General features: G+C 43.4%; 2 protein-coding genes across 6 annotated transcripts; one reads left to right on the forward strand and one right to left on the reverse strand.

Annotated features, from left to right (window-relative positions):
* Positions 1-2,570: 2,570 nt before the first annotated feature.
* HNRNPAB (heterogeneous nuclear ribonucleoprotein A/B) lies at positions 2,571-27,503 on the forward strand. 4 transcript variants are annotated; one of them, XM_058815163.1, is made up of 9 exons: positions 2,571-2,795; positions 2,909-3,196; positions 6,033-6,201; positions 6,286-6,444; positions 6,859-6,990; positions 8,608-8,716; positions 8,810-8,962; positions 9,041-9,125; positions 26,816-27,503. In XM_058815163.1, the coding sequence occupies exons 2-8, from the start codon at positions 2,946-2,948 to the stop codon at positions 9,109-9,111; spliced, it is 1,044 nt and encodes a 347-aa protein (XP_058671146.1). In that variant the 5' UTR covers positions 2,571-2,795; positions 2,909-2,945; the 3' UTR covers positions 9,112-9,125; positions 26,816-27,503. The 4 variants fall into 4 exon arrangements, with proteins under 4 accessions (XP_058671146.1, XP_058671147.1, XP_058671149.1 ...); XM_058815164.1 differs by lacking the exon at positions 26,816-27,503 and adding an exon at positions 9,381-12,228; XM_058815166.1 differs by lacking the exon at positions 8,810-8,962.
* LOC131564642 (5-phosphohydroxy-L-lysine phospho-lyase-like) lies at positions 11,748-20,060 on the reverse strand. Of its 2 annotated transcripts, none has more exons than XM_058815162.1 (13): positions 19,961-20,060; positions 18,323-18,441; positions 17,400-17,559; positions 16,721-16,795; positions 15,859-15,946; positions 15,648-15,764; positions 15,363-15,445; positions 14,843-15,068; positions 14,425-14,579; positions 13,807-13,896; positions 13,532-13,662; positions 13,068-13,124; positions 11,748-12,963 (listed from the first exon to the last, which is right to left on the reverse strand). In XM_058815162.1, exons 1-12 carry the CDS (start codon positions 20,020-20,022, stop codon positions 13,072-13,074), a joined length of 1,359 nt encoding a protein of 452 aa, XP_058671145.1. In that variant the 5' UTR covers positions 20,023-20,060; the 3' UTR covers positions 11,748-12,963; positions 13,068-13,071. The 2 variants fall into 2 exon arrangements, with proteins under 2 accessions (XP_058671145.1, XP_058671144.1); XM_058815161.1 differs by having other exon boundaries at positions 11,748-11,927; positions 19,961-20,059.
* Positions 27,504-27,836: the final 333 nt, after the last annotated feature.

A 27,836-nucleotide genomic window follows, 5' to 3' on the forward strand; every position in this document is an offset into this window, starting at 1 on the left:
GTATGGAACAAAACTCGTATGAACAGACAGCAAGGGCAGGGCTTGGCATAAACTGCAAGTCTGATAGAACAGCAGAATTAGACCCAAGATCAGAAGGCCCATATGCAAGTAAAATTCAGTGGAATTTCAGTCAGCACCATGAGTAAACATAGCAATTACAGGATTAAAAAATGGCAAACAATGATAGTTTCTTTTTTCTCAGCAGTAAATGTGTCATATAGGGAGAATTACCACCCAAGAAGGTATGTGTGTACTTTTCTTTGATTAACCACAGCCTTTGAGTGGGGAGTGAAAAGCAAGACCAAAACCCAAGTCACAGCCCAGAGGAATTCTTTAAAATTACCTGTGGCATGATGGGGCCTGGTGAGACAAAAAATAATCACAACAACCCATATTCTCAAATTTCTCAGTCCTTGATGTCTAGATGCATAAAGAATGACTCTGTTATTTGGGCCAGTCTCAGTTCTCAAACCAGGCTGCTTAGGCAGTCTAGAACCACATGGTTATCCTGCTCTTGGATTTGGGACTCCAAAGGTCTAATCAAACAGCCATTAACATGGGAAAACTGGGAATCACAGAGAGCCCTGCCAGCTGGGGCTGCTGGAATTGTAACTGGAATTGCCAGGGTGGGAGATGGAGAGGGACCTGACTAGGAGAAATGGACAGTTGGAAATGAGCAAGGCTTTAAGGAAAGCACTGTTAGTCAGAAACAGGAAAACACTTAACTAAGTGCCAGTGGTAGGGAAGGGTGAGACAGGTTTAGCAAAGCAAAGCAAAAGAGAGAACTGGAGAAATAAAAAGAGAAGAGAAAGCAAAGGGAAATGTATGTAGAAGTCCTATTTAAATGACAGTCATTTACATTCTTAGCAAGACTGGGTAAAATACAAAGCAGATGTTATGGGCAGTGACTCTTGCAAGAAAATGAAGTTATAAATATGCAATCCAGAGCACTCAGGTTATGTCCATCAGCTGAGCCTGACAGACCCATGCCAAGTGCTGTAAATTTCATTTTATTCTCAGGTTCTGTAACTTGTAACTTCAGCACAGATGCATTTCTGCAGTCACCTGCCACAGCTGCATGCACAAAAGGCTGCAGAAAGAACCAGGGCAGGGGTATTCACTACTTCAGCCCTGCAGCCTCAGTGTGGCCTTGGCTCCTGTGCCTTAAACCTTTCCCTGGTGGGGAAATTCCTCCTGTGGTATTTCCCCACCAGGCAGGCCATCAGCACAGGCTGAGGGAATGCACTGAGCTGACAGACAAACCACATCTCTTTGGTACAGACCTGAGGGGTTTAAAATCTAAGCCAAAGCTGCTTGAAAAATCACAAGAAGCCTCCTTGCTGGATGTGGAGTAAGCTCCTCTGACATGGTATAAATTATGGTATCTTATAAAAAATTATTTGCTTCTAACATTTTATTAAAAGTTCAATACAAGGAAACAATATAAAAAGATGTTCTCATAAAGATGAGCATCTCTATCAGGCAACATCTACAACATGTCCTGAGGACATTACAACTTTCAAGTGTACTGGCCCTGCTGTACTATCTTTACTGCCCTGACTTCATGGAACATTTTTTTATGAAGTTCAGCCTACAGTTGTGTACAGTTGAGAGTTTGTGTACAGTATACCTTACCCTGTCAGTAGCCTATGCTGAGACATCCCTAAAGATGAATTCTGGTCTACAGTTTTAGGATAAAAACTGTTCTAAAAGCAGCTCAGCTGAAGGACAGTTCATGAGCCAGACCAGATCACTTAAAATGTTTCTCCACTGTTTCAATTCACAAGTGGCTGTGGGCACTCCTGAGTTTTAACAGCAGATTAAATTGAGCCACAAGCCATACTTGACAGAGGGTGGAGCATTAACGTGTGCACTCATTACTGCACGAAGTTGGGTAATAATTGTTACTTTTTGCCCACAAGCAAAGGGCTTAACTTTCAGTTTTATTTAAAGATGTGTAAACTTTACCTGTACATCTAGAAGGCAAAATCTGCCCCTTTGGCGTGGGCAAACAGGACATTATGAGCTGTATACCATACAATAATGTCTGGTTACAGGGAGCAGTTGTCTCCAGGACTCCTCACCCATAACTCAGCCAACCAGGCTGACATATCCTTGGGCAAAAGGAATTAAGGCCCGGGCACGTGCTCAGCGCTCCAGCCCCGAGTTATGTAATATCCAAAGCTAAGTTTAAAAACAACAAACTCTGGCTCCGCTCGGTTGCAAAACCAGCAGAGCTGGAATCATCAAGCAAACCTCCGCTCCTGGAGTAACTGACTCAGGGCCCGTAACACACCTCGGGCCGGCACTCGGAGCACATCCCAGCGCTCCGGCCGCAGCCGGACCCTCCGTGCGGAACCGCGGGCCCGCTCCGCCGCGGCCCAACCCGCACCTTGCTGGGAGCGCGGCCCCAATCCCGATTCCCGAGCGCGGCCCCGATTCCCGATCCCGCCCGGCCCCGCCGGCAACTCCCGGTCGCGCCTCGCCCGCCTCTCCCCGCATGGCCCCGCCCACCGCGGCAGGGCAGCCAGCAGCGAGAGCAGACTCTCCTGAGTGACAGGCGGCGACACCTAATCAGGACGCGCCTTGTTGCGGTGTGGCGCAGGCTCCGGCGGTATAAAGGCGGCCACGCGTCGCGGGCGCGGGCCCGAGTACGTGTCTGAGGGGGAGGCGGCGGTGGCCGTGGGGCCGGTGCGGAGCAGCCGCGGGGAGCGGGATCGGCTCCAGCGCCAGTGCCGGGGAGGTTTTAATTAGACTTCGGTCAGCCCGGGTTTTATCGGGAGCGGATTTTAAAAGTGAGTACGAGCGGGATGGCGGCGGCGGGAAGGGGGAGGGGTGTGAGCGGACCGGATCAGACCGGCCCGGCCGGGGAGGAGCCGCCGCGCTGACCCGCGCTCGTCTCTCGCAGGCGTCTCTCGACCCTCTGCCTCTGCGGACGGGGCACCATGTCGGAAGCGGAGCAGCAGCTGGCGGCGGGCGCCACCCAGAACGGGCACGAAGCGGCCGAGAGCGCCGGGGAGCAGCAGGCCGAGACCGGCGCGGCCGCTGCGGCGGCGGGAGCGGCAGGAGCAGCGGGAGCGGCGACGGCGGCGGCGGCGGGAGCCGGCCCGGCGGCGGGAACAGCGGGCACGGCCGCCAGCCAGAATGGGGCCGAGGGCGATCAGATCAACGCCAGCAAGAACGAGGAGGACGCGGGGTAAGCGCGGGCGCCATGTGCGGAGCGCCGGGCCCGGCGCGGCCCTGCGGCGGCAGCGCCCCCGGCCCCGCTCGGGAGGGCGGCGGGAGCGGCCCCGCCGAGCCGGGGCCCTGCAGCACCAGCGCTTCCTTTGTTCTGGCGCTGCCTTTTGTTGGCGCCATGTGGCGGCTGGGGGAGGGGCGCCGAGCGGGGCTGTTGCCGTCTCACGCTGTAAAATGGAAGGGGATTTACCTCTCCCGCGTTTTCTTCATCCTTTCCCTCTTTAGCGAAAGGGGCGGATGGAAGGAGTTGCTTTCTGTTGGGGGAGGGGGGCTGGCTCAAACTTTGCGGGGATCGCGTGGCCCATCGCCGCTGGCGTCGGTGGAAATGTGAATGTTTTGTGTAAAGCACGTAAAAAATAATCCTGGCCTTGGAAGGCGGCGTTGATAACCTAAGTATTTTTTAAGGGAAGTAAAAGGAAAACCAGCACGATTGAGATAATGCGCGGTGTGTTTAAATCGGTAAGAGCTATTTTGGTGTGCTACTTTGCAGCATTGTCAGAAACTGCCTTAAGTCTTGCAAGGGATTTCTGGAGGACTCAGTGTAGTTTGTTTCGCTGTGCTTTGGTGGTGGAATTCTTGTGTATACAAGAGGAATTTCTTTCCTATCGTAGTTGGTCTGTTCATAACACGCGTAAATGACACGAATATTACCTGGCTATTTCTCAAGCAGTTCTTTATTATTCGGGCTACCCCAAGTATTTAATTGGGACTCCCTTTGTTACCGCTGAGCTCTGAACCAGAGGGTCAGATCCCTTCGGTTAAACAGAGCGCTGAAGCCAGTGCAATAGATTTTTAACTATAAAGGAACGAATAACACTTGCACAAGCTTCCCACGAGCTGAGGCCGGATGTACTCTTTGCACACACTACAAGGATTGTGAATCAGGCTTTTAGCTCTGTACGAATTTTTTTTTTAACGTTTCTAGTATTTTGTGCTGAAAAAAGGGTGATGTATTTTCCTTTCATAAACAGGAGGTGACAAGCTTCAGCCCCAAATCGGTATGAAACTTCTTAGAAAAGCACTTATTCAGAGGGATTGACGTATGTGAAAAATGTAGTGCTGTCCAAGGCACTGATTTTACAGTGTTTTGTTATGAGCTAAAATAAGCTTCAGTTTAGCTGCACAAATGCACTCAGGAGGGAAATATGACTTCGTGTTAAGGGTGCAGTTGTCCAGTTTGTGACCTATGAAGGGAAATCCAAATACCGTTTTTTTTTTGTCTCAGTTTCAAAGGTTCAAAAGTTTTAACTACTGTGTTATTTAAATTAGGTATCGGTTTTTCCAGTTGCAAAACAAAGCACTGCAAATTGCAAAGTGTAACACATAGTGCTGTGGTGAGAGGTGAGTCTAGCATGTGGCAGTGCCATAGAGCAGCCAAAGCTGCCTCCAGACAAATTCCTGTCATCCCCCATATCTTGATTGTTCTGTGAGTGTGGTCAGCGATGACAGGGTGTGCTGTCAGTCCGTACAGGTTAGAGCAGCCACAGGCAGCTGTTGGGATGGGAAGGAATCCCCAAGCCCCTTTCTCTGCCCTGGTGTCGAAAGGGTGAGTAAGTTCCCTAGGCCGTTCCTCCAGGGCTCTGCTGTAATGGCTGCAGGAAGCACACGCTGTATGGGGGCCCGGTGCTTCCTGCTGCACTCACCGACAGTGCACGGCTTGCTCTGCTGAGAAAACTTCAGCAGATAAAGGGGATGGTTTCACCCAGTTCAATAAAAAAGGGAAACCCCCCCCAATTGCCTCTTGTACATAAACAGATGCCCGTTGTTGCAAAGTTACACATAAACACCAAAAGCCAATTTTAACTAAGCATAGTTTCATTTCTGAAGTGCTGCTACCTTCCAGTGTCAATCTAGGTTACCTCCAAGCAAGAGTAATGACAACTTGAACTGCTTAAGTCTATAGTTAGATAAAAAGGCTTGAATGCTTTTAAAAGCTTAGTTTGTTACCTTGGAAACTATGAAAATAGAAAATGCAGCCATGTTATTAATGTTTTCATTTGAAGTAAAGAATTTGAAAAATGCCTTATTGCCTGCTATCACTGTTTTGTTTGTTAGCTTCACTTCTGTATTGTGCCTTGAATTTAGTTCTTTGAGCTAGATATCCTCCTTCAGAGGGTATTTTGTATGGGAAAGTGGGCAGGGAAGAACTGTATCCGCCCACTTGGAATTAAAACTGAGGATGGAGAGACTCCTGTAGTACAGATGAAGACAGAACTAGCCTAGAGTCAGTAACTAAGCAGGAAGCAGTGCACAACACAGTAGTTAAGGCAGGTCCAAAGTCCCATCTGTTGTATGTGAATGTTATTGGAGGTCACAGATACCCGGTCTAAAATTTTCACAGCTCTTTAACCAAAACCTAAGAGAGCTCAACTACTTTGCTTTTGATACCTTATTCTTTGCTGAATGTTTTCAGAGCAGTAGGAATGATCCTAAGTTCTTTGCAAAATCCGAGTTGGCAGGACTTGATAATCAATACTGCTTTCTTGCAAATTATAGAATACTTTCATTAGGAACAAAAGTTACTGGCAAGGAATATTTCAGGCTATTATTAATTTTTGTATTACCCTAAACAATGGCAGGGTGCATTGTGGCATTCCCTCAAAAAGAGGGGGAGAAGCCCACCCTTGTGCACTCTGTAATATCAGCAGCTTTTGACAAGGTGCAGGTGTTGCACTGGGAACAGACAGTCCTGTTCTGACAATGCTGCTGAGGTGTGTACCACTGAGCCTCTTACTGCATGGCCTGCTCTCAGTGCTTCCTGAATCTGAATAGCTCTTCTCTCCTTGAAATTTCAGGAAGATGTTTGTTGGTGGCCTCAGTTGGGATACAAGCAAAAAAGACTTGAAAGATTATTTCACCAAATTTGGTGAGGTAACCGACTGTACGATAAAGATGGACCCTAACACAGGAAGATCCAGAGGCTTTGGATTTATTCTCTTCAAAGAACCTGGGAGTGTTGAAAAGGTGAATTTGAGCAAAATATTTTAGATCTTTAACTTCTAGGGGAAAGTTTTCAACTTGAGTTAATCATACCAAATTGTCTTTTAGGTTCTGGAACAGAAAGAACACAGACTAGATGGACGACTAATTGATCCCAAGAAGGCCATGGCAATGAAAAAGGATCCAGTGAAGAAAATATTTGTTGGTGGGCTAAATCCAGAAGCTACAGAAGAGAAAATCAGGGAATACTTTGGAGAGTTTGGAGAGGTGTGTAATGGTATCTTTGTGAACTCAGAAAGTATAGTCTCCAGTTGCTGTGTAGTTTATTAATAATTTGCAAGTTTCAGAGTAAGTTAACTTCAGATGTATCAACCCTTCTGTAACATCCAGAAGTTTCCCACCTTGAGAGCAAAGGTGGCACTTCCTGCACTAGGTGCTTCCATTGCTAGTTAGAGACTCTTGTCTTTAACTCAAAGCATTTTAGCTGATGTTAACACCAGTTTGAAGAGTGGTAAAATGGAAATCTTGGATCTGAAAGCCACTGTTAGCATAGAGAAGCTTGCAATTTTGGTGTCGCATAATATGCGTAAAGAGAAAATTTACAGTTTTGCTGTCCCAGTTTCTGTGCATTTGACTGTTCATCTAAAGCATGAGTCTGAAAATAGTATTTCACATCTTCAGATTGAAGCAATTGAACTGCCAATGGATCCAAAGACCAACAAAAGGAGGGGCTTTGTGTTCATCACTTTCAAGGAAGAGGATCCAGTGAAGAAGGTTTTGGAGAAGAAATTCCATAACGTCAGTGGAAGCAAGGTACAAACTCTGACTTGTAACTCTTTGTCCAAGGATTATACCTCTACATCTGTAACCTGAAAAGGCTTTTGTAGACCCCTTGTGTCAAAGTACTGAATTTGCAATAAGGACAGCTTGAATTTTACCATAGCAGTGTTTTGCCCTAAGTTTTATCACAGAGGCTACCAAAGCTCTTTGACAATACTTGTGGCTTTCATTGCTGGATTTTAGGGCCTTTTGTATCTTAAGTATCTAATTGCATTCATTAAATAGATGTGGAGAAATTGGTTTGTGTAGCAGGGTAAGCCATTCCAGCAGGTAGATGCCTATTTTCAGCACAGAGCACTTGCATAAACTAAAGCCTTGCAGATGCCTAATTTTGCAAGCACCTGGCTGAAAGTGGCTTTGTCTGCTGGGGGACAGCTTCTGCTTTCTTCTCTCTGGAGCCCCTCTGCAGCCCCCCTGCTACTAAAACCTTATCATGTAAACCCACTACAAGGATCCAGGGAGTGAATGTATACTTGAGGAAATTTATGCTGGGTCAGCTGGTTATGGGAGCTGCTGTAAGGGTGGTGTGAGGTGCTCTGACCAGCTGACTGCTCATGGAGAGAGACTCATGGATCAACAACTGTAGAGAGACTGGAGGCAAATGAGGTGTACTGGCTCGAGGTGTCCCTGTTCCCTTGCTGAGGCCTGTGCTGACCACATAACTTCAGAGTTCATTACACTGGGTTATACTGTCTGACACTGACTTGGATTTGGTTTAAAACTGGTCTTGACGCAATACAGAACAAATTTTGGCAAACCTAATGCAGTGGGGAAGTCACTGGTTAGAAGTGAAGTTTGTTTGCAGGAGAGATGAATGCCTAAATGCCAAGAGAGCTGAGAAATCCCTGTATCGTATGTATGACTTGTTTTTGTGTTTTAGCCATAGATAATAAAAAGCAGATTACCTTAAAGGTCCTGTGGTAAAGAACTCCAAGCCAGGCTTGCTCAGGTGCTGTTCCTTTTGCAGCACAGTAGCTTTAGTCTTGGACTGTGCACAGATCCAGGAACCTGGCACTTGGCTGACAGCTTGAACTGCAGCCTGGGAACCTTGTTTTGGAAATGTCAGTTCTGGTTGCTTTTACCTGTTAGTATTTGATGAATGGTGATTTCAGGTGTTGGTAGGGGTGTGGTCCAGTCCATCCACACACACAGTATGTAGTGTGTACAATGGCTGCCAGGAGAACTTCTTTTTGTGCATTTCTCAGAATCCTGTTCATTCAGTGCAGGTCAGGTGAAGCAGTCTGACAGCAACAGCCTTGTCCTGGAGCTTGTGCCAGGTGACAGGGCAGCCTTGTGGCTCCTGCAGGAGAGGTGGCCTCAGCACCTCTTCATGGTGCAACTGATGGTAGGGAATAGGCAGGATAAAATGCCCTGCCAGCAGTGGCCTCTAGGAAAGGCTGGCAGGGACTCACCTTTGCCCAGGTGGCACAGTAAATCAGATGTCCCTGCATTAGTGCTGCTCACCTGACCAGCAGCACAGCACGTACACATCCTTTGCCTCCAGAGGAACCTCTGGCTTCTCCAGGTGCTCAGGTGGGGCAATGCTGCTCTGAGACACTTGACAGACTCTTCCTTGTTTTTTATTTGCAGTGTGAGATTAAGGTAGCACAGCCAAAAGAAGTGTACCAGCAGCAACAGTTCAGTAGTGGAGGAGGAAGAGGTAGCTATGGAGGAAGAGGCAGAGGTGGAAGAGGCGGCGGTAAGTACCACACACACTACTTTAGTATGGACACATTCTAAATAAGTTGTGTGTACTAAAATGGGATTTTGTGGATGGTTTTCCCTTCTATAGCTCAAAGTCAAAATTGGAATCAAGGTTATGGCAATTACTGGAACCAGGGTTATGGGAATCAAGGATACGGCTATCAGCAAGGTTATGGTGGCTATGGAGGCTATGATTATTCAGGATATGGGTATTATGGATATGGACCAGGCTATGATTACAGTAAGTAAAGAGAACTGTATTGGGTATAAGCAAGCATAACTAATTAGCAGTTTAATGCATTTGTTCTCTTGTTCATAGGTCAAGGCAGTGCAAATTATGGGAAGACACCAAGACGTGGTGGTCATCAGAATAACTACAAGCCATATTGATCAAACTTATTCAGGTATGCAGTGGCATGGTCTCTTTTGGAAAATGACTGCATAGGTTTTGTATACAATGCTGTAGATGGATACTTCAGTTCTGTACCAAATTTAACTTTACAATAAATTTCTATGGCCTGTTAAATGTGCATCTTACTTGGAAGAGCTCCCTGGAAATGTTTTACATGTTTATTACTTACCAATAACTAGTTGTCTAGACAGTGTGGTGTGTAATTTTCAGCATTGCTGAAGATATTAATTAATGATTTTATTAATAGGTTAAACTGAAACTGATTTTGAGGGTCTGCTTAAAGCTGCAGCTCTGCATCTAGGGACTGCCTCTTGGAGTTAACTATGGACTCTGCATTACTCCAGTTGTACAGAATGAGATGCATCTTAGGGAACCAGTGTCACTTTCCACCTTTTTATTTTGTATTGTTTTTGTGTCATACATTTCCTGTAATGGAAGTGTTAATTTTACTGTACTTTTTGGTACCTTTTTGGAATCTAATGTATTGTAAGGTATTTTACATGTGTTCTGATTCACCATGACATGGATATTGGAGCTATCCTAGCTTTTGAAATAAAAAAGGCGTAATCTAGTGTCTTGTGCCATTCTTCAGCTCATGTGTTAGTAAAACACCAGTATCCTGTTCCCAGAACTTAGTTCATGGCAGTACCTTGATAGATTAAGAGTTGTGCTTAAATGTTTTTAATCTTAAAACTAGAAGGCTGTGTTGGTAGTCATGCTCACTTGCAGTTTAAGTGGCAGCTCAAACCTGCTGTCACTTGTGCCTGGAGGTTGTGGAGGAGAGCTCAGGTGAGGAGCCCCAGCTGTGGTGGGGCTGTGCTGGTGAGGTGGTGGCTCTGCTCTAGGCAGGCACAGAGGCTCAGAGTGACTGCACTGGTGTCTGCTTTGGGCTCTGCTAGGAGGAGCCAGAGCTGCAGGTGTCAGGGCTTGGGAGTCTGGACAGCATTGCAGGAGGGAGCTGAGAGGTGTGCAAGAAGCTGGCTGCACTTCCTCCATATTTCACTGTCTTGAGTCTGAGACTTGTCTGCAAGTTGTTAATAGGCTGTATATACCTGCCTTGACAGGCAGGTTGGACAGACATTCAATTACCAATGCAAAGTCTGAATTTTTGCAGCCTTTTTGTATAATAGAAAAGGCTAAAGGAACTTCCACTGCAATTGTGGGTGGAAAAAACATCTCTTTCTCTAGAGATGTGACCAGCTAGAAATACTCTCCTTTTTTGACTTTACTGTTAGTTTACTGCTATTTTAAGGCAATAACTGTCATGTGATTTGCCTGTCTTGTTGCAGACTATAAGTAGTAAGCTCTACTGCACAAAGTAAACTTCTAATCTTTGTTGCAGTGATCAATTTGATTGTAATCTCCTTTTAAAGCTAAAATCTGGCAATATTTTTTTTCTTGTAACAAATTCTCTTTGAACAAGTAACACCTGCAAGTGGAATCAAACCAAGTAACTAAGACAAGAAACAAACACATGTTACTAGTGACCTTTGCAGTTTTTTTATCAAGGGATGCTGCTATTTCTGCATGGACTATAATCTGCTGCTCCCTGCTGGTTGTCCTTGAAAAGAAAAACTAGCTTGTAAATTTAGAAGTCTGTAAGACTCTTCTGGTGTTAGGTGTAAGTCTTCAGTATTGAAAAAAAAAATCAGATTTTAAATCTTATAGTTGGCAATTTTACAGCTGGACCATGTAACCTCCAGCCCAACTTAATGCAAATAAAAAACCAGCAGATCACTGAAACAAATGAGTACAGTATTTAGAAGTATTCCTGTCTCAAGATTTAAAATTTAAATACTTTATTACATACTTTGAATATTTTTTTTCTGTGAAATAAGGGGTAGCAGAATATTTTTCTAGCAAGCACTTGGCCCTCCAGTGGGAAACCTGCATGGTAGCAGGGCCATAGTGCTGCAGGCCTTGTGGCTGGTAGTGTCCTAGCAGGAGTTTGTCAGCTGGTGTTGTTGTGCTGGTCTTTGTAAGTAGGTGCTCAGGTAATGCTTCCTTACCAGGTGATGTGGCCTTAGGCAGGAACTGAGGATACTGGTACTTTAATGCAGAGCTGGCTTTTCCCTTTCTTCTTTGCATGAAAAGTTTGTGATACAAAGAACTGCCTGGTGAAAGTGAAGGCTTGTACACAAGGTTGTTGCTTATGGCTGTAAACTCCTCTTAATTTACTAATCCTACTTGGGTATTTCTCGAGGACAGACTGTGTTTGTAAGAAGTGGTTTGGGAGCTGTAGCCCTCAGCTGTCTGTCCCTCATGTGTTTGATGTCAGGAATTTGGAACTGAAGTTTTTGACTTTAACTGGTGGCTTGAGAGTGTTTGTTGAATACAGTGCTACTTAGGGACCTTGTTCTGACACTGGCTGCTGAAACTCAACAGAGTCCTGGGAAGGACTGGGTGTACTGGCACCTGGAATGGTGTTTGCAAAGATAGCTGAAGACTTGAAAATATCAGAACACCCATTGGCTCATCCTGATTTGAAAAAGTCATAACCTGAAAGTACACAAATTTAGCAAATGTATTTTGTAGTGGCCATTAGAAAAATCCTCCTTTAGAATCAGTTTTAGATATGCAGTTTTAAATAAAAGCTAATTCCACACTGCCAGAGTTGAGACAAGCTCTTGTAAAATTTATTTCTCCTAGAGCTTTTACTAAAAACAAGATAAATGAAAACAGAAAAATCAGAGGTGACTTATCTGGTCTAAGACATGCTAGGATGAAGATTAAATGTGCATTATTATAGTAGAATAATGTTTCTTAGTAGTAGATCTTGAACATTGTTTGAAACCTATGGAAAGAAAATAATGTTATGGGTTTTTTTGTAAAATTATCATTAAAAAAATTACTTCATTGCCTCACTTTCGCTTACATTATATGTAAGTGTCTTACTAGTACTATACTTAGTAAGAGGCTTTTTGCATTCTTGGTTTTCTGTAGAAAATAAAGGCATTTTTCTTGCTTAGTTTAGATCACAGATAAGTACATTAAGTCATTAGGCCTCTAATTTGCACTGGCACTGTTCAGTAATCTTTCTCTTCCTAAGAATAAGTAGTATAAACAGCTGTATGTCTTTCCATTAACTTGCTAAATAAAATATTAACACATTTCTCTTGTGCCTGCTATACTAATATACATTGAACTAAAACCATATTTCTCCTTAGCTCAGGGCCATAGCACTGTGGATCTCCTGGTGGTTGAGGTCACCAGTGATTACAGTGCTCACAATGACCACGTTAGGTGCACTGCTGCCCAGCTATCCAGAGTTCTACCAAACATGTGGGTGTCTTTTAGTCAGAGAAGATTGGAGAAGTACCAAGTGTACAAAGGGTGTTGTTACCAAGGTGTTAACTGTGAGTTACACTGTGCTCATGGGTGTGCAGCAAACCGAGTTGCAGCTAGATGTTCTCTTGGCAACCTACTGAGGGACCTCAACAGATGAAGACATAACAAGGCTTTGAAGACTAACAAGACCAATCTTACTCTGATACCCACAAACTTTTGAGTCTAGGGGTGAATGGATCCCGAAGGATGAGATGCCAGCTGTGAACCTGAAATGACACTTAAGGGGAGATCTGCTGAGAAAGAAGTGTTTATGCAGGTAGAGCCTGAAGGCACTGAGCAGCAAGCAGAAAAGCTCTGTTTGTGTGGATGTGCAGTCATTTGCATGCTCTAGAGACAGTCATGTCTGGGACATGTTGGCCCTTGCTTACAACAAGTGATGCACACAGTGCTGCTGGGAGGGTCAGACTGATGGAGGGCAGTTGTGAATGCTGGATGTACACAAGTGTGGTCCATGCCTGGAGATTCCCAGAAATTCCTGCAAACTTTGAGTAAAAGCATCTCTGAGGAAGCTTTATTCTGAAAGTACTTCTGAAGTTATGTTTAGAAGTTGGCTTTTAAATAGTACTGGGTGGCTGTAGGTAAATACCTGCTCAGGTGGAACAAACAGTTGTTTTCTTTTCACTCAGACATTCTTTTTCCATATCTAAAGAGAGAATAAGAAACAACTTAGAAAAGCCATGACTTTGTGACATAATTTACACATTTCTTAATGCTAAGTTTGTAGAAGTTGTATAAAAAGCTAAGTGGCAAAAGCACATAGATTACAGCTTTCAGGAACAGGACATATTTTACAAATTGTGCTTGTTTGGATAAGGTAAACACTCAAACCTCAGCCAGAGCAAAGCTATTTTAAAAAGCACATGCATCTGCAGAGGAAGTAGTTTTGTTGGAGAACTTCACAGAATAACTGGGAAGGGAAGGCTGTGCGCCCAGCATTTACCATCTTTGCTCCATTTTAGCATTTGTGAAAATCTGGCTCAGTAGCTCAGCATTGTCTTCAAGAAAGTTTAGAACCACCCACTATTTTTGAGGGTTTTGATCATTTTTTACCTGTTAGTATTTGGTCAATTGTCTCCACAACAAATTTTGCATCCTCCATATTAAAACACATCGGGGGCTTGAATTTCAGCACATTTCTTCCTGGTCCATCTGTACTCAGTAGAATATATTTTTCCTTAAGTCTGGAAAGAACAGTAATGAAGAATTACATTTTCCTCTGCATGTAGCTCAGGAAAACTTGCAAAACCAGCCTGCAGGATGTCACACTTTCTACACTGACTGGTTTCACTTTTGGCCAGCTGGTTGTGTTTTAGCAAGTCCTGTACCTTGTTATTAGTTCCTCTGCTTCTGCTGTGGCTGGAGTCCTTTCTGCTTGGTCCTTGATTAAGTCCACTCCAATGAATAAGCCACAACCTCTGTAAAAGAAATAAAAGCACTCAGTCTGTCAGAGTCAGTGTCAGAGGCAGGAAGTACAAGTGAACTAAAAAAAAAAGGTTTTTTAACACCAGACCTTTACTGCATGAGAGTTACCTGATGTTTGGCTACTGTTAGAAAAAAGTTTTGCTGTTCTGAAGAAATGTGGTAATAGAGACTTCTGTCTGCTCACCCTGGCAGAGCAGGACAGGATGTTAAGTAGGTTTTCTATCTAGCTCATCACTTCTGTACCCTGTGCACTTGAACTTTGACTTCAAACAGCAGTTTGAACAGTAGCAGTTGAAGCAGTTCAACAGTTTTAGCAGCTAATAAATTGATAAAACAGTAGTGGCCCAGAGTGGCAAAGTATATGAGACTTCAGATAAGCTCAAGTTAGTTTTACTTAGTTGTACAGGAGGCTATTTTCACTGAAAACGCAAAATTTAATTAATTTCTCAAAACAACATCTGTTGGATTGGACTGAGTGAACCAAGAGAAAGCTGCCAAAAATGTAAATAAGGCACTGATACCTGACATCACCAATGATGGGATGCTTGATTTGCTGCTCCTTGAGTGTCTTCATCAAGAAGCTGCCTACCTCTGTGGCATGAGCCTGAAGGTGTTCCTTCTCAATTACATCCAACACAGCTAATCCAATGGCACATGAAACAGGGTTCCCACCAAACTGAGCCCAGGAAAGGAACACACAGCCATGGAAAGGGAAGAAAGATGAAATCATGTCACTGAAAGTGTAGCCTCAGTGATACAAGGAGCACATTATTACTTTGATCAGATGGAGCCAATACATAGTCACAGGCTAGAAACAGAAATAGTACAGTGACACAGTTCCTCTTTAGTTACTGTGTGGTAAATACCAATAAAAACACACCATGAGTATCTGATTTAATCCTTAGGCTCCTTTACAGAAGTGGGCAGCTGTTTACTTACTGTATTAAAATACTCCACTCCTGTGGCCGCAAAAGCTTCTGCAATTTCTTTTGCTGTTGCTACACAAGCAAGTGGGTGCCCATTTCCTACTGGCTTCCCCATAGTGACAATATCAGGTATAAAATCCTCTCCCTGAAGCTGGAATGCCCAGAAGTGCTTGCCAACCCTGCCAAAGCCAACTTGAATTTCATCAGCAATAAATACACCTCCTGCCTTGTGCACATGCCTGTAAGAAAACAGATTTTATTGTCTCTTTAAAGGAAAGAGAACACATTTATTGCATTTATTGTTTAGGAGCATGCAGAAAGTGTTACTTTGCAAACTTTGAGGAAACAAACACATACAAGGCTATACTGCATACTGTGTGTTTATAAGCAATCTTTGCCATATACAAAGTTCACATTCTAACATGAAGGTTTGGGTAATTTCCTACCTGTCAAGCTTTGTAATATACAGCAGGCAGAGAATTATCTATTTACCAAATATGTTAAGTTAAAAAAGATAATGAATGACCACTTACTCTGCAACCTTCTGAAAATATCCTGCTGGGGGAATGATTTGACCACCAACACTTGGTAGAGATTCAACAAAAAATGCAGCAATCTAAAACACAGCATATAATATTTGAACACAATACAGAAAGTTGTGGAGCAAGCTCTTTGTCCTTAGATGGTTTTTGATTATTAATGTGACCTTTACTTTTTGACAAGTCCATCCCACTTAGTTTAGTAAGTGTGAATTGTACTTACAATCAGGCACATTCATTTCTAAGGCAAGACAAACAGTTAAGGAAATGATATCTTACCTTTCTGCCTCTCTTCCGTGCATGCTCAATAATATTTTTTACTTCATCAGCATAGGCTGTTACTGGATCTTCATGGTCTTCTCTATAAAGTCCTCTGTATGTGTCTGGAACAGGAGCCTATGCAAAGAAATAATATCCTACATTCAATATAACATAAAAACAACTTCACTCAATTGACAAGTAATTGATAGGTATAGGTTGAGGTACATACCACGTGGACCCATTCCTTTTGTCCTTCTAGATTTCTGAATTTATATGGGCTTATGTCAATCAAAGATGTCAGATGTCCATGGTAAGCACTTAAAAAACAATTGGCAGAACTAAACAGTAATTTCCTCAGTATCAAGAGTTCTTTAGTATTAGCATTCCAAATAGTACAAAGTAGCCAGCTGCTATCACCAGCTGGTAGGAAATTCACTAACTTTAGCTGAGAACAGCTCTGCAATTTCTTTTCTATCAATAAGCTTAGTACTACTTGGATTTTTTTTTTCATATAAAGGATGCAGAGGGACAGGACTTGCCACTGGTGACTGGAATCACAGCAGGGAAGACCTGAGCAGTATCACAAGATTGCAGAATGGGAAGGGCCTATTTCTGAATATCTTCCAGCAATGGAGTTTCCAGTGATTGTAGGCATCCTGTTCTAATACTTGACTCCATTAATGGTGAAAGACATTTTTTCCTATGTCTTATCAAAATTCCTCAGGTTTGAACTTACATCTGAGGTAGTTTTTCCTGTCACCATACATCTTCACAGCTGGCTCCCATGCTTTTGCTCCTTCCATGAGACAGTTGTAGCTGCAGTGAGATCTATCAGGCTGTCCCTTGTAGCAGAACAAACCCAGCCCCTCTCACTGCAGGTCACTGATGGCCCCTCCTTGCAGTGTGCAACAGCTGTCCAGTACTGACTGGAGAGCCCAACCACAGCTCTCAGGGCTGGGCTGGCAAACACTCAACAGAGGGGAAAATTATTTCCCTCAGCTTCCTGGTTACAGTCTTTCTACTACAGGAAGATTTCAGAAATGCTCTGACCAAAACTGAGCCTTGTACCCCCAAAATGCCCATGTACTCACTGGTCTAAAACAATCACATCCTGGTGTTTTGTGTACTGCCGTGCCAGTCTCAGGGCAAGGTCGTTGGCTTCAGACCTACAATGGAAAAATTCAGCAATTGTTTCATTGTGGATATCTTGAGTTTTGAAAGCTAACTTCCCTTGCACTGCTCTTTGTGTGTGCAGAGAACAGACAGAACTTGCTGCATATTATGCATAAATTCCTCAGTAATCAGCACTCACTAGGTAGGACTGTTCATCAGAACAGAATCCATCTTAAAAAGCCAGAGCACAGGAATAACTGAGTACAGGAACTACTTTCTGAGAAACAATTTGGCTTTTCTTTTTTTTTCTTCCAGAAGAAGTTTGCTTAAGAATATGTCCATCCCCGCCCCCAACAGAAGCAATGCATTGGTACATTTAATTTTGAGAATAACTGTCAAGTGAGAAGACAAATCAGACAAGAAACTAATACAGCAAATATTTACATTACTGTTTTGAGGTCCAAGGTCTTACAAATAGAATAAAACTCTTCTTAAATAAAGCACAAGTTTAGTTCCCAGGTTGAGAGCCTGCAGAACCAGACCCATGTTTTTATCAGTATCTAGACATCCACACCAGAAACTGGTTGTTGATAAGAGTGTCCTTGTCTGTATATACCTAGTAAAGCCCCTCTATCAATTTTAATGTATCCAACTTACCCAGAATTCAAAAAATAGAAGATGCATAATTTCTCAGGTAGTGTTTTTGAAAGTCTCTCTGCATAATCAACCATGTTGTCATGAAGGTAACGAGAATTTGTATTTAACAACTGATTCTGTTCATGGGCTGCCTTTACTACATCAGGGTGACAGTGTCCAACTGCAAGAGAATGTGGAGAGTGCTTTGAGAGTTCTTCACATTACCCATGGTGTTCATGCACATGGTAGATTAACACTTACATTTCTCTAATGGTACAGAGGTATTATCAGTAGGGCCTTAAAAATCTTGTAAAAACATTTCTGTGCTCCTCAGAAGGTTTGAAATTGCCTCCTACTGTATATAAGGTTTGTAGTTAGTACTGGAAATTGATCTGCTAAAACAAATAGTGTCTGATTTGATGCTTGGATTTAGACATTGCCACAGTTCAGGAGTTTGAGAAGGTGCAGGTAAGATTTAATATCTAAGAATTACTAGCCCTGGGGTAGGGGTTAGGTTAGAGAGATTTCAAATCCTGTAAGAAAGCAGCAGTCGCTTAATTATACACAATTAAGGCACCACACTGAGCACACAGTGGTTTTGTGACTGTACACTTACCAGTAACTTTTATAAAACCATCAAAATGTCACTTACTCATTTTACAGTGAGGTGCTTTACTTGAGTTTCCATGGAAAAAAATCTCTATGTTTTAGACACATTTCTAGGAAGACAGGACAGGAAGCAAGTCTGGAAAGCACATTCACACACCCAAATTCAAGAACACTGCAATTCCCCAAACTACACGCTCAAGAAAGTTTCCTTCCACTTTTCCAATTAAACACCCCCTCCCCCAGCACAGTGCAAACACAGTAAAAGTACTGCTTGTTCTTTGTTCTGCTTAAAAAAACAGCATCAAATAACATCCAGTGCCATGACTTTAGCTTACCATGAGCCACATTGTTTATGCAGTCAAGGTACTGTCTCCCATTCTCATCATACATATACTGGCCCTTGGCCTTCGTGATCTTCACTGGATCATGAGGAAAAAACAGCTTGCAGGAAGAGCTATGAGAAGCATCAGAAAGCAAAATATCTTAGTGAGTTTAGTTTATCCTACTGGTAAAAAACATTTCTCCTGTTTGCTGGCACAGTTACCCTGCTTTTGGCCCCTAAACTAAAGGCCTTGTACTCAGTTTTTCTTAGATTAAAAGGAAAAGAGCTCACTCCAAACCTGAAAATCCTACTCAAGGGTCTAGCCAAAGCAGTAGGACTCACCTCTATAGTTTCATCCTGTCTTAACTGCAATTCCTTACTGTCTGTGCTGTCTGCCCTTTTTGTTCTGTAGTGTCTCTTACCTTGTGCTATGTTCTTTTTATGATTCTTACTATGTTCTTGCTAATCCTGCCAAGGTTCTGATTTTCCAGATAGTTTGCTGCAGGTGATTGCTACAGCTTCACTAACCATAGCTAGAACACTGAGTTATTTTATTAGGCTGGCTTTACTTAAGTGCATTTGTTTTGTTTCACTTTTTAAATGAATTGCCAAACAAGTAAAATGGAAACACATCTGCCTAAGTAGGAGTTGCAGAGATTTGAGACTGAAGGGGAATGCCAAACTTCCACACTTCATTTAGTAAAAGATGGCTTATTCAGAAATAATTTGACGCTAAATACAAAGCCATTGTCAAATGGATGACAAAGGACAATGGTGAAGTAAGAAAGTGCTTCATTATCTTATCCCTCCCAGCAGGTATTTTGATACTTTCTCTGTGAGCTGGCAAAACAGTTGGGAGTTTTTCTAAGCTTCTCCTAACTGTTCAAAAGATGCTGAGAAAGTGCTTGCAGAGGCTGGGTCTCTGTTGCCCGTGGAAGGGCAAATCAATTGGAAAAAGATTTGATACCCAGTGTAATATTTTTCAGGTGCATGTAACTGGCATAATTCTAATTTCAGCTTTTACTTTCAGCCCAACTTTTGTAATTATACAGCACATAAAAGTAGCCTTGGATTTGAATATATATGGTACGAAAATATTCCCTCAGTTAAATAAAAGAGTTGTGTTGCCATAATTGGTGATCGTCTATAGAATTAAGACTTTCTTTAGGCTGCTTGAAACACCACCGGTAAGGAGAAGTTTAGAACTGAGTCTTGTCCCTCATTCTGTCAAAGAGAACAGACGTTTGTTGTTAATTCCATCACGCTTTTGGTATAATTAGTTTCCTGAAAGACGGGCTATAATAGTGGCTGAGCCAGAATCTTGCCTGGCCCAGCACGGCCTCAGCCCCAGCCGTGCCTCCTCCTTAGAAACCGCTTTCTAAGCACTTTAGTCTCTAAGCAGGCGCCCTCGGTATCATACGGGTTTTACAGCGCAGTTTCGTAATCCCCCTCCTTAAGAAAGGCTAATTCCTGTTAATTACAGCAGCGCACCGGGCTGTGCGGGCGCGGCGCTCCGGCGCTGCCGCTGCCTCCAGCCCGGGCGCGATGGCGCTGCCGCCGGGCGGGGCCCGCGCCTCGGCCCCGCTCCCGGCCACGTCTGGCGGCAGCGCCCGCCCGGTCCCGGCTCCGGCCCCGCTCCCGCAGCACTCACCCGACGAGCTGCCGCCGCAGGGCCAGGGTCTGCTGCCGGGAGCGCGGCTCTACCGCCCGCATGGCCGCCGAGCCGCCCGCGGGCCGGCAGCGGAGCGAGGGAAAGGAAGGGAGGGAAGGAGGGAGCGGCCGCCTCCTGCGGGGGCCGGGCCGGAGGGGAGGGGAGGAGCGGCAGCGGCGGAGAAGGAACGCGGGCACTGCCCGGCCGGAGAGCCAGGCACCGGGAGCAGGGCCACGGGCAGTGCCCGGCCGGAGCGCCCAGAGCAGCCCCGGCAGGGACACGGGCACTGCCCCGCTGTGCGCCCAGCGCAGCCCCGGCCGCTCCCGGAGCAGGGACACGGGCACTGCCCCGCTGTGCGCCCAGCGCAGCCCCGGAGCCCAGAGCAGGGACACGGGCACTGCCCCGCTGTGCGCCCAGCGCAGCCCCGGAGCCCAGAGCAGGGACACGGGCACTGCCCCGCTGTGCGCCCAGCGCAGCCCCGGCCGCTCCCGGAGCACGGGGCGGGTCCTGCGTGCGCCCGGAGCGGGGCTGGAGCTCACCCAGGGACCCGGCGGGCAGCGCAGCGCTTCTCTCCCAGGCAGCAGTGGGGACAGATGGGGACAGGCTGTGGCCCTGGGGCCCTGCAGGGCTGCTGGCAGCTCGCCCTTAAACCGCACACCCCAGGGCTTTACCCTGCTCGGGTTCATCCAGCCCCACACCCCACTCACCTCGGGCTCTTCAGGATCATCAGTACTGCTATAGTGCTCTTTGTTTGAAATACACATTGAGGAAGTTTCTAGTTGGAAATTTTTAAGCGGGTAGCCAAAGTGGTAGAAGTTAAATAATTCTTCCACATCACTGTTAAAGAAGAAGTAGACCCAGCCTTTTACGTGTTGTAGCCCTGTGTTTGGTTGGTGGCGGATAAGGAGACACCTGACTGACTCCTTCAGAGCCAATCCTAAAGCAGGTAATAGTTAGGATTAAAAGAGGAAATGCTGTCAATCAGATTAGAATGATCTTTCTTCCATTCCTGTTTGACTGGAATTACCTAAATAAAAATAGGATAAAGAACCAGAAAGGAGGTTCTTTGATGGATTAATTTCTGCTAGGTGTATCCCATAACCAAGTTCATCAACTTTTCCAGCTTGATTCTAGAAAATGACACTTTTTTTTCCCTTTCAAATACATGTTCACATTCTTTTTGGTTTAAACTGACAAATAGCTTTTAAAAACTCTAGAAAAATAGAACTGATAATTTAAAAACTACACTTGGCAGACTTTGCTCACTAGATATAGCCACCAATAATTATCTCTAGCTGCAATTACTTGATGAACACAGGAGCAGTTTAAATTTTGTGCAATATGGAGAATGCAAAACCAAATTGCTGTATGCTTAAAGTTAGATTGAACTTAGTCTAACTATATTGTTTCATAAAGGTCAGGTTTTAAGGAACAAAAGACAGTGGAGAAAAAGTTAATAATGGCTGTTAATCTTTATTTGAACTCTTGTCTGGTTAAGATATTTACTAGCTATTTATAATAACAACCTGAACATTTACAATTTGGAAAGTTTGCTCTTGGTTACAAATGCAGAGTTCATTATACATATTCACACAATTGTAAAAGTAATCTGTACAGAGAGACCATTTTATAAAATTGAGTCTTTGCTTTTATTAAAAAAAGCACAAGAAAAAAAGTTTTTTTAGGTCTCAAGGTAATGCATTGTCCATTACAGCTTTAAACTAGAAATACATGATGCAGTACTAATTAATACCATTTTAACATGTTAAAACAATGGATAAGAAATACTGTTATTAATGCCTTCATTTTTAAAGTAGTTGTTCCCCAAAGAAGAGTAAATAGAATACTTTTCGTGGCACATACATGATCAAAAGTCACAAAAAGTTTGCAAATGGAGATGTTAAGTACATTTTCTGTAATTTTAATAGCTATATATTTCTTTTCAAAGGTCATATACAGAGATTTAGCCAGTTTTGTATAAAATATCATGTAAATACATTCAAAACTCATTTTTGGCAAGCTGCAAACACACAAACAGCCCTTTCTCCTCTGAGCAGCCTCCCTGGCGTGATGCAACCACTCAAGTAAATAAGGGACACTTGCATAACATGGTGGAGGATTAAGTTCTATTGACATAATTTAAAAACAAGCATGGACAGATAAGGCACATGTTGGATTATTTTTCTAAACTGTACACAGATTTGAGGTATCAGCAGGTACAGTTTCTCAAAGGCTGTTGTACACATCAGTTTTGTATCATTTCTATGTCCAAAGTCATGTAATGCAGTAATTTCAGTTTTGGCTGTGGTATTTGTGCTGAACATTCTTCATATTCAATATTTTTGATTGTTTTTAAGATAGCAGAAAAAGAAACCCAAACTGAAACTCAAAATGCTGTTATGAAACTGTTTATAAAACAAATCAGCAAACACAACAGACTCCAGCTCTCATTTGCACTGATGGTAGCTTAGGACCTTTCCTGCTAAATTTACAAGTTCAGTGGATACAATGGGTGCTTTTGCTTTGCAAAACCAGACTTTAATTTTTTAATGTAATTGCAGAAATACAAGTTTGATAAGCACTCACCTACACTTCATAAATTCCTGTAAAATGAACTTTTTAAATACAGTGTTTAACATTATAATAAAAAGCAGCAGATGGGATCAATGTCATTTACAGATACATAGGTCAACTCCTTTTAAAGTTTCTGTTCATTAATATCTAAGTTATGTAAGAAACCATACAAGTGAGCTGACACAGAAGTGAGCTGACTCTTCCATGAAACCACTCTTGAAGGCAACTTCTAGCAGAACTTAACAAAAAAGGAATTAATTTTTTGTCCTAAGTCACAGGAAAACCACAAATATTACTAATGTATTTCTTACTCCACTCTCTTGTCAATAATTCAACTTCTTATGCATGGAAAACTCGTGTTTCCCAGCCTTGCTGTGGTTTCTCCCAGGCTCCCTACAGTAGTATACAATAATATCATCTATTGAGTCCTTCCTCCATTCATATCTAAGTGACAGATTTTCAGCACTCAGTTCAGCTGCAGGTTACACAACAGCCACACATCCCTTGTGCTGTGCCATCTGATGGACACAAGCATATGGCAAAGTTGCAGTAGTTCACCTGGGCATGTGAAAGTACTAAAAGCAATTTTTAGCTTACAAATATAAATTATCAGCAGGGAAAATAAAGTTTAGGAATTATTTTTTTACTCACTGGTTTGCTTCAGTCTGTCATAGATCCCCCAGGTGGAGCTCTGGAGTATTTCAAACAGTAATTATGGTCAGGTCCAGTGCAGTGCCAGGGACATGGTTAAAAGGCAGGTGACTGCAGTGACACTGAGACTGGACTCACTAGAGTGACCAGTTTCTCTCTGCCCCTTCCTTTTTGTTAAAAAAAAAACACAAAAACCAACCCACTATTGCAAAGGGTCAAGAAATGTGCTTACATAAACTCTGTCCTGTAAAGGTGCCAGGTTCAGTGTGTGCCACAGTGATTGCCTTGGCAAGTCAGAGTGTCACAGGCCTTTTGAAATTACCCATATGTGTAACTTCTCACTTGAAAATCTCCTGGTTAAACCTCTGCAAGGCTGGCTGTGCTGCTCAGCATGTCAGCCTGCCCTGAACAGGTAAAAAGCAGGAATTTCAAATTAAACAAAGCAATACTGAGGTTCTTTCCACCTCTGGACACTCCTTTCTCTGCTGGATTACAGTGGAACCAAACTCACTGAGCTGAATTCAGCCACATACCTGCACTGTTTGTCCAGGATGAATGGTTTGGGGACATGTAAATTTTTATATCTCAATAATTTACAGTTATTAATATTTTGCATATCTTAGAGAGAAATCTGTTGCCTACAAAGAAAATAATTCAGAGCTTCCATGCTCAAAATTTTAAAATTAGAAATGTGTCAGGAAACCTACTATAGGTAGATTATATGTGCAAAATGCTGTAAATTAGCTGGGGAACAGATAATTTACAGATATCTGTCCCAACAGATATCTGGGACTGAAAAAACGTGAGATTACTGTTGTATTTCCCAAGAAAGAAATACCAGATTAGGAAAAAAAAATTCTATCCACGCACTCCTGGTTTTACAAGTATCTGTTCAAACTGTAGTTACACAAAAGTCAGGTGTGCTGTTAATTAAGAGACATAGCACAAAATTTGCATAAAATTTGCTTCTATTTTAAAAAGTCTCCTCTAGAGGGCAGCATTGAACCAGCATTCACCTTTATAATGCACAAATTATATTGACAGGCCAGGGGAGTTATTTACCATTATGAGAAAGCTGGAAACTTCAAGGCATCTTAATAGTTCAAATAATTTTTATTACTTATTTTAATCAGTTGTGCATTACAATGTGTGAGTTCTTGCATTCTTGCCCAAGACCTGCCATATTTGGCTGAGTGCAAAACCAAAACTTTACCCAGGATAGTGGTTACTGTAAAATTCTTAGAACTACAGGTGTCATTTTACTTTGCATTGTTGCATGGGATGTCTTAAATTGCTGAAACCTCCCACGTTTTGCTGGTTTGCTTAAGGATTTCAAATTCTGAATTTATGAAATTACAGAAGACAAAAGCTCATCTAAATATTTTATCTATTGGTTTCCTGAAAAGAAAACACATCAGAAAGTTGCTTGCCATTAAAAGAAACCATCTGATTTTTAAATACACAGGCGAAAAATCCATACAGAAATAAATTCATCACCATTATATATACAGGAAGTGTCAGGAGCAGTGCATACAGAAGAGGTGACTCCCCATGGGAATAAAACAAAGCATGTGCCAATGTCTTGATTATGATGTTTTAAAACTAAAATATTGATGAATTGACACTTGGGAACAGTTCCAATTTGGGGTCAGATGAGGATTTCTCTGCCACCTGTTCTGTAATCCAAAAAAATTCCTGAATTCACTGGCCAAGCCGTGACTGAGCTGCAAAACTCTTAATTAATCACATTTGTCCCCATGAGAACAGGCCAAATTATTGGGTTCATGCTCTGGCAAGGTCTCTCTCAAGCTGTGCAGTTACACACATGGGGTTTTTTGCCTTATTCCCTTCTTCCCCAAATCCATCCTCCCCAGAAGCTTTAGGGAGCGCTCCCATACTCACCTGGGTGCAGCAGCAGCACTGACACAAACACAGCCAGCAGCAGCTCCTCAGTCACAGCATGCACATCCTGTGTGTCACAGCAAGGCAGCCCTGCCTGCAGAGCCTTGGGGCTGGAAAACCTTTTAGGGGTCTCAAGAAAGTTCTTGTGCCCTTATGGGCACAAGTTCAGTTTGGGAACTTTGCTTCCAAAACTCACTCAGCTACAGTGTGTTAAGAGAGGATGTTGGTGGTGACTGGAAAGATGTCACTGGCTACAGTTTGAAATGGGACAAGTCTGACAGAAGACTGTGTGTCCTCTGCTCCCTGGTTGCCTTAACCTCATGGAAAGCACCATGCAGTTAAATTAAAGGCAGGAATTTTGTTTTGTCGACTAAAAACCAAAAATATTCTTGTCTGAGTTTCAGGTTCCCCCAGTATCAGTAACTTCAGTGTGTTACCCAGAATGTCTACCGATGAATCTATGAAGTTGCACCAAATATTTTAGTGATCAAGAAAAATCAGTGGCTCAGTCTCAGCCTGACCCACATTTCATAAGCATTAGCAGCCTCTCTGTCACTCATATTCATTGCTGCTGACATATAGTGGTAACATTCAGCTGCTTTTTGGAATTGCTGTAAAGCAGTCTCAGATTCTTTCAAACCAGAGGGGAAAACAAAAGAAGAGAGATTTCCTGGGGGAAAAACTCCCTAAGTTTTGTGAAAGGCTGAGATCATGACTGAGTTTTGAGCAAGGCTGCCAGTACTACCTAGAAGTAAAATTTGTCTTTGTGAGCTATTCCCAAAGTATTCAGAAACACCCACATAAACATTTTCATATGGAAGGAGAAAATAATCAACTGATCTGGCATGAATTTGCAGAGCAAAGCACATCTTTTCAACTCACTGCAATAAGATCATGACTGCTCTGTATTCAACAACTGCTCTTCTAAATGTTTGTGTGTAAGGCACATGGAAGTCTAAACAGATTTCCTCTTAGACTCTGTGTAATCAGTACAAAACCCAACAGTTTCTCTGATAAAGTCTGTTGATCGGGATGATATGATTGATGAGCACAGAATGGCTGGGCTTGGAACAGTCTTTAGAGGTGATTGAGGTCCAGCTCTGTGCCATGGGCAGGGCAGCAGGGACACTGTTCAGAATCTAAAGGCCAAATGCAGCAATCTGAGCTGAGCACCAGGCAGGGCTTCAGGTGCCCTGCTGGGGGATCCACTCCCTGCTCTCACACGGCTCTGCTCCTTTGGTGATGAGGGGATGGCAGGGTGCTTGTACCACCCCAAGGAGTGGGGAGAGATCCAGAGACCTGCTGGCTCCTCAGATGAGTTCCTCACAGCCCCAGTGGCAGCAGAGTGCAGCAGGATCTGTACCTGCCACCATTCCTGATGGAGTGGCAGCAGCAGGAGCCCAGAGGAGCCACTGCACCTGAGCAATGACTCCAATGTCCTGAACATTCCTGAGTGGCTGCATGTGCACAGACCTCTGTACATGCAGAACCAAAGGCCTTTGCCTGGGAACTTCCAAAGGGGGTCACAAAAAGGTTTGGTAGCTGAGCTGCAGCACTGGTGGGGTGGATACAGCTGTGCTAGAGTGGTAATTCCAGCCTTCCTCCACTACAAACAGATGGCTTGGGTGCTGTGGCAGCAGAGGCTCTGTGCTGGGAGGGGGATGGTGGCCTTGCAGAGCTGTGAGAGGGTAAAGCACTATTCTGGTATTCTGTGTCAATGTTTTGCAGGCCTGGCAGTGGTCACAGTTGATGCCTACAAGCACTGGATATTCCACAAGTTGAAGACGGAATACTGACTTGTTTACCTGAAGAAAATAGGACTTCGGGGTATTTCCTCAGAGAAAATATAAATTTTAATATAATTTCATAAGCTTTGGAGGTTAGCTTGTCTTGTAGCTTCAGTGATATCAAACTTCTTCAAGTAGGAGCTAGATAGAAAGCTGTTTAGTTTTTGCCAGCGTATGTAAAACAAGACTTTTCTATCTGCATTGTAGATTGTTTGTGGACACTTCCAGATTCTTGTGCTTTCTGCAGTCATTCTGGGGACTGAACTCTCATTGATATTGAAAGAAGTTCCATGAACACGACATGTGCAGGAATTTGAGTGTAGAAGCCCACAGTGTGGTTTGGAATAGTGAACTACTTTTAGTTTGGAGATGACTGGGGGAGATGGGAAGAGCAACTGTACATTAAGGGAACAATTACAGATCTTCCTGGTGACATCAATGAGAGATTTGCCTTCAACCTTTCACAGAAATTTTTTTAGCTTTAATTTGGGATATTAAAGGGGTTTTTCAAAAGCACTAAAGGCCAGTGGACGCTTGTTAGCTGCTCCTTATGCCTTTAAAAACCCCTGCACCAAAAGTGATAGCCGAGAACATGAAATGGAAGTAAATAAAATGCATTTTCATTGCTGTTTTGAGTTACATAATTGTTGTTTCTTGATTTGTTAGTTGATCTGAATTTAACATGGATTTAATCTGTATGGTGACCAAGGAAATGGTGAGTAACTGCTAGAGATGCCAAGTACAGCCACAAAGCCAGTGATGTGTAGGAGTAGCCCCTGAGCAGCCGCAATGCACTGCCCACAGCCCTGAGGCTGTGTCACCTCCGCTGAGCTTGGTGGCCATCCCAGCATTGACCACACAGAGCACAGCCTGACAGCTGGGATAAGCTCAAGGACACCCAGAGCCAGCTGAGAGCTCAGACACCATCACCCTCCCTGTGTGGAGCACAAAGCACATCCCCA

Source organism: Ammospiza caudacuta, chromosome 16 (assembly GCF_027887145.1).
Source record: "Ammospiza caudacuta isolate bAmmCau1 chromosome 16, bAmmCau1.pri, whole genome shotgun sequence".
Classification (NCBI taxonomy): domain Eukaryota; kingdom Metazoa; phylum Chordata; class Aves; order Passeriformes; family Passerellidae; genus Ammospiza; species Ammospiza caudacuta.